An 8,522-nucleotide genomic window follows, 5' to 3' on the forward strand; every position below is an offset into this window, starting at 1 on the left:
GGTCCACTATTTATCCATTACAGTTCTAGCTGTTCAGCATTACTTGTGTACTGCTGTTCTCTGTCTTGACCTCAGACATTGCACTTGCTTGAATGTCCTCTTTCATCCAATATAAATGTTGAAATTCACTCTACATATACTATAGCCAGGCAGTTTGAAGAAAGGAGATATTATATTATATATTACATTATATTAGCCTATATATTATATTATTATTACATTATGTAACATAATTGTTAAATTATATAATAGTAATGTAATTATACAATATCTGTATATCATGCTTTCCTTGTCACGTTGCAACGATGTAAAACTCATCTAACTGTAGACAGCAGACAAATCTTACTGCATGTACGAAGCAATACGAATCGCCCTTTCAAGATGATTGTCCTATGCGGGGAGCTGTAGAACACGAGGTCATAGGTTGTTTGCAGTATGGCGGAAAGTTGGCGCAGAAAGTGCTAGCTGAAGAAAGTTGATATCTGTTTAACAAATTATAACTGAATTTTAACGCTGATTCAATCAATGTTGAAGAGCAAAACGTCACTTTTAACAACGGTAAGAGTTTCAGTGGTGGCAGTATTCGCCTTCTTTATAAACGTAACAACACGTGGGTCGCTGCTGATGTGCATGCTACTCTGTCATCTAAGTTGTCAAACTACAAGATGCGCTCTGAATTCTGTAACTTTGTGCTTTCAAAGTAACGTTAAGCAAGCAAATACGCCTTTTGCCTTATAGCTCTTAATGACTCTTTTCACAAAAATGAGCGGAATTGCAATAGGAAACATGCGTTGAGCAATAGCACTATTGTAGCATGTAGCAAAAAATGAAAACATTGAGCAAATGCCATACCGTTACAGAGAGCTGCCTCTATTTTCCTAGCAAGTCGGAATAGGCACGTGCTTGTTTATCTTTCAGTACAGCTAGATTATTGTATAACGAACTAGAAAATATAAATTGTGCTTCACCTTCATCACAACTGGGCGCGCACATGACAACTTGTTCTTTTTGAGACTTACGTGAACGTTATATCTGGACAAAACCAGGTCCTGATTTTTTGTATAGCATGATGCAGTCCAATACAGCTGCAATATTTGATATTGTATTTGTTTACATCAAATATTTATCTATCTAGTAGACTACTAGACATAACTTCCAGGTAGTAGGCCTACCCAATGCAATAGGGAATGACATGCACATTGACAGGTATATCTGAGATGTAAATTAGGTTAAAATACGGCATGACCTTGACCAACATAGTCCATGAAGTTAAAAATGCCTTTATTGACAGTGTTATCCCCGTAAAGGACTTCAGAATTGCCCTCGAGTAAGCGGCACGGGCCTTCGATCGCCAGGGCCTGCCCTGCATATCTGAGATTTGGTAATGTTCTCGCAGACCATGCCATCTGCCTGCGACCCCATGATTGATGACATCGAGGACATGGTGTCCGCACATGATCCTACTCCTCACGAGCGCCAGTTCGCAAGGAAAAGCATCATCCCGCGCTCCAGGAGACGTAAGATGGAGCAGCAGACAACAGAGGAAATGCAAACAGACAGGTAAGCAGGCCAATGTTCGTACGAGTTCGTAACAGGATTGCACAAGCACATTACGTTTATTTTGTCACATTCATAGAGATACTGTGAAGGCAAGCATGGCATGGTATAGTGCTTAAGTGTTTTTGGTAGGATTGGAGGTATATCGTTTTTTTCTGGTCATATAAGCCTAGACATGGGGTGAGGGCATGGACTGTGGGTGTAGAACAGTGTTTCTCAAACTTTTTCAGACCGAGGACCACTTTGTGTCTCCCCAAAAATGTTCAGGGACTACCTGTCAACTGAATTGGCAGTTTAGGGGTGTTATTTTGACACCGCTTATTTCGATGCAGATCACTTACTTTTTATTCACACAATTGTTTTGTGGTGAAAATCAGACTTCCGCCGTGTTTAGGTTTGCAATTATGCTATAAATATAGCTTGTCTTGGAAAAGTAGAAATCGCCTCGCTGACCACACTTTTCGAATCACTGGTGTAGAACATTAGCCTGGTCCTGGCCATCCCATAATACTACCATTTCATTTCGTATTCATGGTCTGGAGTTTGTGTGATCTGACGCGATTGCAGGAAGCGGAAAGTTTGCACTCAGTTATGGTTTGAAATGATTGGACAGCTCTCACCCAATCGCCGACAGTTACTCAACAACAACATAGCGCAGACCTGAGCCATTGGTGCAGCCGTTCCGCATCAAAATCCTACCGCTCCAGACACTCCACTACACAGAAAAGCAAGGCCAGACTACCGTAGTGGAGCCAATCCTTTGGCGGAAGTACGTAGGATGGCTCGTGAGGCTAGTAGAACATGAGCTCTGCCCTACAAAGCCATTAGGCTGTAACTACTGCATGTATGTTGTCAAACTGAATTTAGATTAGATTAACTTATAACAACCACTTCATATTGTCACTAAATCAAGTTTATTTAGCAAGTGAGTGAGTACCATTAATATCACTGTCAGGTGTCAACCCAGCAGTCTGGTCATCCTCCTCACTTAACTCACTCTAGGTCACAACACAGCTTGTGTAACCCATTAAGACACTGCGTTATAAACTTGCTGTTACCAGAATGGCAATGACCAAGGCGTATTACTTAAGGCCCTGCATTACTAAAGGCCCGTGTTATGTCATAGTAGTGTAGTACTATGATGGTTAACTGTTCAAGTATTACAGAACTGTAACTCAGTATTACAGTATTACAGTGTTACACTGGCGTGTGCATTATGGGGTTACCTGTGGTTGGTAGTTCATTTCACCAGGTTAAAATTAAGTAAACAAGGGTAGTCGTTCAGGTCACTCTTACCAAGCAGAACGTAATGAATCAGGAATTAGTTGGCCTGTTGGTTTGGTATGAAGAGATTTTACAGATTTTCATCACTGTATGCCAGGGGTGGGGAACCTTTTTTATTCGAAGGGCCACTTCAAATTCCTCCAAGGGCTATAAAAGTCCTTCAAGGGCCGTACTATGAACACAAACCAGGATAGCCCCCTACACTTTAGGCCTTGGCCTATATTGAAAGCTGCCACCTCTTTAAAACAGTCCCCACCAGTGATGCGCGGGCTGACCCGAAAGCAGCGGGCGCTTGCAATTAACTGCGGTCGACCGCAGGCACGGGTTATGAAATATTATTTTTAATGAAATTCGGGTCGGGTGCGGTCGGTCAGGACCTTTGAAATGATGCCGAATTTTAAAGTAGGCTATAGGCTAGCCAATAGGCTATAGTTTACTTTAGCAGACAGGGACATTTTTTGCGAAATAGATCAAAGTTTATATGGCTGAATACCTACGATGGTGCCACGCGCTCTGCAGGAGACTTAATGAGGCTCCTGCGTCGGCCGAATATCTTCTGCGCGCAACTGGTGCAGCAGGTGCAACCATTGAGTGCATTTTGAAGAACACAGAGGGTGCTCTCTAAACAGTGCAGTGATGGATATAGCCTACATATTTTCTTATACAATTGTAATGGTTTCGCGCTCATGGGTTGCTTACAGAGTTTGTTTTCATTTCCTGTGTCGTACCATGACTACGAGGCAATCCACTTGACGGCTGGCTCCGTCTGCTCACCAACCTACAGATTAATTTTCTCCATGTATCCAAACGACGATGTTACCGAAATAAACAGGTGACAGTCGGCAGTCCTCATTGCATGGCCTGGGTTCAAAAATCCAACATGTCCTGTTGAAATGCACAGCTGTCTTGTTCTTGACGCAAATTCATTTTTTAAGACCTTTATTGACGTGATTGTGCTTTGCCAATGACGCTAGGATGTTCATAAAGACGCACGGCTACTATTTTCAAAGGCGGGTCGGGAAGCGGGCCGGGTCAATATTTTTTCATGAATATTTCTTGCGGGCAGGGCAAGCGGGCGGACTAGGGAAAAAAGCGGTCGGGTGTGTCTTGTTTTTTCGTCGACCCGCTCATCACTGGTCCCCACCTTCTCTAAACCCCCTGAGTATAATATAATTGTATTGCAAATGTATTTTCTAATATTCCTTATTTATTCATTTAAATATTTCATGTGAAGCTGCATAACATTAAATTTATATCGGCGGACGGATAAAACGGCCTCAAGGGCCATAAATGGCCTTCGAGACATAGACTCACTTCCCACCCCTGCTCAATGCTATCATGCAGAGGGCAACTTTGTCAGTGGCTGGAGGAATTGAAAATAATCTCTAATCTCTAACATTGTGACTGCACCAGATGACCTTAGTTGCAAGTGGTCAGAGGAGGCCAGAAGATGTTGCATTAGTGAAACTGGACGACTTATTATTTTTTAACTGTGGGAATATGCTGAGTTTTTGTGTATGAGTTTTTTGAGTCTGTAGAATTAAGTGTTACATTTAATGTGTTTTTGCCTCAAAGTGAGTCCATTCAAATGATCTTTAGTGCCACCTAGTGTTGTAAATTTTGCATGTGGAAAGAATTAGTGGAAGGAATTTTGCGATAGATTCACTCCGCACGTCTGGCCGGCCCAGCGAAGCTGCCTGTTGTCCCTTCCATTTCCTCCGCACACTGGGCGGCCCAACTAGTCTGGCCCAACCAGCGGGTGGAGGAAACGGAGGGGAAAACAAGCAGCTTCGCTCGGCGGGCTAGATGTGCCAATTGGATATACAGTGAGTCCAATAACTATTTGATCCCTTGCTGATTTTGTTGGTTTGCCTACTAACAAAGACATGATCAGTCAATAAATGTCATGATAATATGTATTCTAATATGGAGAGACAGAATATCAAAAAGAAAATCCAGAAATTAACTTAAGAGAATATATATTAATTTATTTCCATTTCATCGAGCAAAATAAGTATTTGATCCCCTGCCAACTGATTACAGTTCCGGGCCCACAGACCAGATGGGCACTTCTGATCAACTTGTCATCTGAATTAAAGACACCTGTACATACTAACATGCATAAAAGACACATTGAATCAGCAGAATCAGTCTATAGTATGAGTGAATCAGTCACACTCCAACCTCACCAGCATGGGAAAGACCAAAGAGCGTTCAAATGATATCAGGGACAAGATTTTAGACCTGAACAAAGATTAAATGGGCTGCAAAGCCACAAGAGAGAGACTGGGTATTAATGACCCAGCTGTTGATGCATTTCTTTCAAAATGTGAGGAATACAAAATGACTATCCATCAACCTGTCTGGGGTTCTATACAAGATTTGACCTTTTGTAGGGATTTGATAATCATGAGAACAGAAAGAAAGCACCCTAGACCTGTACGGGAATGATATCAAAGCTACTGGGACCAAAATCACTGAGAAAACTACTGGTAGCACTTAATGCCACAGAGGTTTAAAATCCTGTAGTGCACACATGGTACCTCTACTTCAGAAGGAACCTGTGCAGTCCCATCTGAGATTTGCCAATGGACATCAGACTGGTTTGGGATATGATAAGGAGGTGCTGTAGTCAGATGAAACCAAAATCAAGCTGTTTGGCATTAACACAATTTAATGTGTTTTGAGAAAAAGTACTGTTGTCTATGATCCCAAGAACACCCTCCTCACCATCATACATGAAAGTGGTATCATTATGGTTTGAGGGTGTTTGTCTGGCCAAGGCACAGGACAACTTCACATCGTCAACGAATGGATGGAGGGAGACATGTAATGTGCAATCCTGAGTGCAAACGTCCTTCTCTCCACCACTACACTGAAGGGTGGGCCATTTTTTTATCTTCCCACATGACAATAATACACAACATACAGTCAAAGCAACGAAGGAGTGACTCAATAAGAAGCATATTAAAGTCGTGAAGTGGCCTAGACAGTCTCCAAATATTTACCCTATAGTAATTCTATGGAGAGAGCTGAACCTCCCATTTGCCAAGCTACAGCCACAAACTATTAATGTTTAAGAGATAATCTGCAAAGAAAAATGGGCAAAAATCTTTTCTACTATATGCACAAACATTGTCATCAACTAAAAGAAGCATCTGACCTCAGTGCTAGAAAACTAGGGCTTTTCCACAAAGCACTTTATCGTCTTTAGCTAGAGGGGTCAAATACTTATTTGCCTAAATTAAATACAAATACATTAAAATATATTATTTTAAGTTATTTTTTGGAATTTCTTTTTGATATTCTGTCTCTTCATGTTTGAATACACATTATCAAAAATTTATAGACTGATCATGTCTTTATTAGTGGGCAAACTGGCAAAATCAGCAAGGGATCAAATACATATTGGACTCACTGTATAGCATGATCCCTCATCAAGTGATGATGAATAGGACTGACTGAAGGGTTGTAGGATAGTGTATTCCTCTATTGCTTTGGTGAGACGAGGTGTATTGTTGTTGATAAGAATAAATAAAGCACCCCACAGCTTATATCAGTGTTGTTAGACCAAATCAAAACCCAAATTAAAACACACTTTGGTCCCCATTTGAAGTCATTAAGGTGTTTATTCATGTCTCAAGGAAGAATCATTGTAATTAATCACTCAAATTGTTTTTAGTGTGTATACATGTGTAGAAGTTTGGGTTGGGGTGCAGGAGCTTTCCTTGGGCAAAGGTAAGGGGGTGCTTTAAGAAAAAAGGTTGTGAACCACTGGCTTAGATGGCAGCATTGACATGCTACAGTAATGATGGGAAGCTGCAAGTGTACAGAGCTTTTTCCTGTCATCAAAATCAAGTACTGTAATAGAGCACTATTATGTCTACATTATTTTGTGATTGAATCTGGCTTTGGATAAACACATGGGTAAATTGTTACTGCCAATGGAATGAAATTAAAACATGACTCACCCCCCACCCCACCCCAAGCACACAAAACCCAAACATTTGACCCCCGACCTTTGCCCTTTTTGCAGTTTGATCCCCGGCACTCAGAAGATCTGGATGCGGACGTGGGGCTGCTCCCACAATAGCTCAGACGGGGAGTACATGGCCGGCCAGCTGGCAGCCAGCGGATACAAGATGACCGGTAAGTCCTGTGCCGTGTGATCCCCATAGCTACACAGCTGGCACCGTGGTAGTTGTGGCCCAATGGTTAGAGCAAAGAGAGTAGGTAAGAGAAAGCGGATTCAAACTCAGCCCACCCAATGCAAAGGAATGTGCTCAAGTTTGGTCTCCTATGGGGGCGTTATCCCCCCCTCCTTCTTCTCTTTCTGTGGCATTTGGTGGCGGCTTGCATATGATGTGCGCTACCATCTACATCTACAGTGCCAAGGGAACTCCATTTATTCTCAACCTAAAGCCTCCAAAGGTCTCCTAACCGCAGGTCTCCCAAAGGGGCGTTCACATGACATCACACGGATCCAGGAAATGCACAGGCTTGAACAATCTACTCCCTTTTGTTGGAGAGTTGGCTTTGAGACTGGAAGGTTGCAGGTTCGAATCCCATTCCAGGGATATTCATGTGGGTGATCATGTTCTTTGGGTCCTTGAGCAAAGTACATCTACGCACACTGCCCCATCCACTCCAAACACGTTGCCAGAATTATCAGCTGTAGATCATTAAGTTCCTTGGATGAAAAGGATGTTGTGTGTTTACCTGGCTGCAGGTGTCAGTGGCTGATTGAGGGTCCTGGCTGCTCTGGGAAGCACCAACCTTGTCTGTAGTGACTGCTTGGCAGAAGTTGAAACAATGCATTCTGTATCCAAGAGTCTGATTTTAAACCAGCCTGTTAGTCGTTGCCAGTTCATTAACACAGGCCACAGGTCATCACCACCTACCCGGTGTTTTCATCATTGCCAATTGAGAGAAATGTAATTTAGAGGAGTGTCCACCAGATGGCAGTCCAGGACTGTATGTTTGTCTGATATTGTGTTTGTTGAGGGATACCTGTGGCTTTTGTACAGTACACAGGTGACCAAAGTAAAAATAGAACTAAATGTATGTTGTAAGTGCAGCACTAGACTAGCACATGATATTACATAGCGGTTACACCAGTTATTCCATTGTACCTAATGTGTGTGTGTATGTGTGCACGTGCACGTCTGTATGTGCATGTGTGTCTGTCTGTGTAAAAGAGAGAGGTGGTGAGAATGACAGACACTGATGGGTGATAGACTGCCAAAGTGAAGTGTGATTGAAGGTGAGAGTGAGGCCGCTTGTCCATGTGTGGTGGCTGCCAAGCCAAGGTATGAGTGGGAGTGTGAGAGTGTGGGTGAAGGTGTAGTGGCTCATGTATTGTACCTGTAATACAGTTCATTAGTATTTTTTTTCCTGTTGAAGTTTTACAAGGAATGAGAACCTGTGAGGGAGAAGAAGAGTGCACATGCATTGTGAATGGAGTTTTTGATTGAATGTTGATGAGAATGAGATGGAGATTGATTGAGGCATGTACAACGTGCACGCGCACACGCACACTCACTCACTTTACGCACTTAACACACTTAACACTGACACTGTATATTACATGTAAATACAGTCACAGACATATTTCACTCTTCCTGTGCATTGATGAAAAATGTGTACACTAACGTGTGTGTGTGTATTTGTTGTGTGTGTGA

At 42.3% G+C, this 8,522-nt stretch overlaps 1 protein-coding gene across 1 annotated transcript in view; it reads left to right on the forward strand.

Annotated features, from left to right (window-relative positions):
- Window positions 1–426: 426 nt before the first annotated feature.
- The window catches only part of cdkal1 (CDK5 regulatory subunit associated protein 1-like 1), a 366,482-nt gene continuing 358,386 nt past the window's right edge, over window positions 427–8,522 (forward strand). The window contains exons 1-3 of the mRNA XM_063199729.1: window positions 427–558; window positions 1,397–1,560; window positions 6,878–6,990. Of these exons, the coding sequence (XP_063055799.1) occupies window positions 526–558; window positions 1,397–1,560; window positions 6,878–6,990 (310 nt within the window). The 5' untranslated portion in view covers window positions 427–525. The remainder of the gene's footprint in view (window positions 559–1,396; window positions 1,561–6,877; window positions 6,991–8,522) is intronic.

Source organism: Engraulis encrasicolus, chromosome 5, assembly GCF_034702125.1.
Source record: "Engraulis encrasicolus isolate BLACKSEA-1 chromosome 5, IST_EnEncr_1.0, whole genome shotgun sequence".
Lineage (NCBI taxonomy): Eukaryota > Metazoa > Chordata > Actinopteri > Clupeiformes > Engraulidae > Engraulis > Engraulis encrasicolus.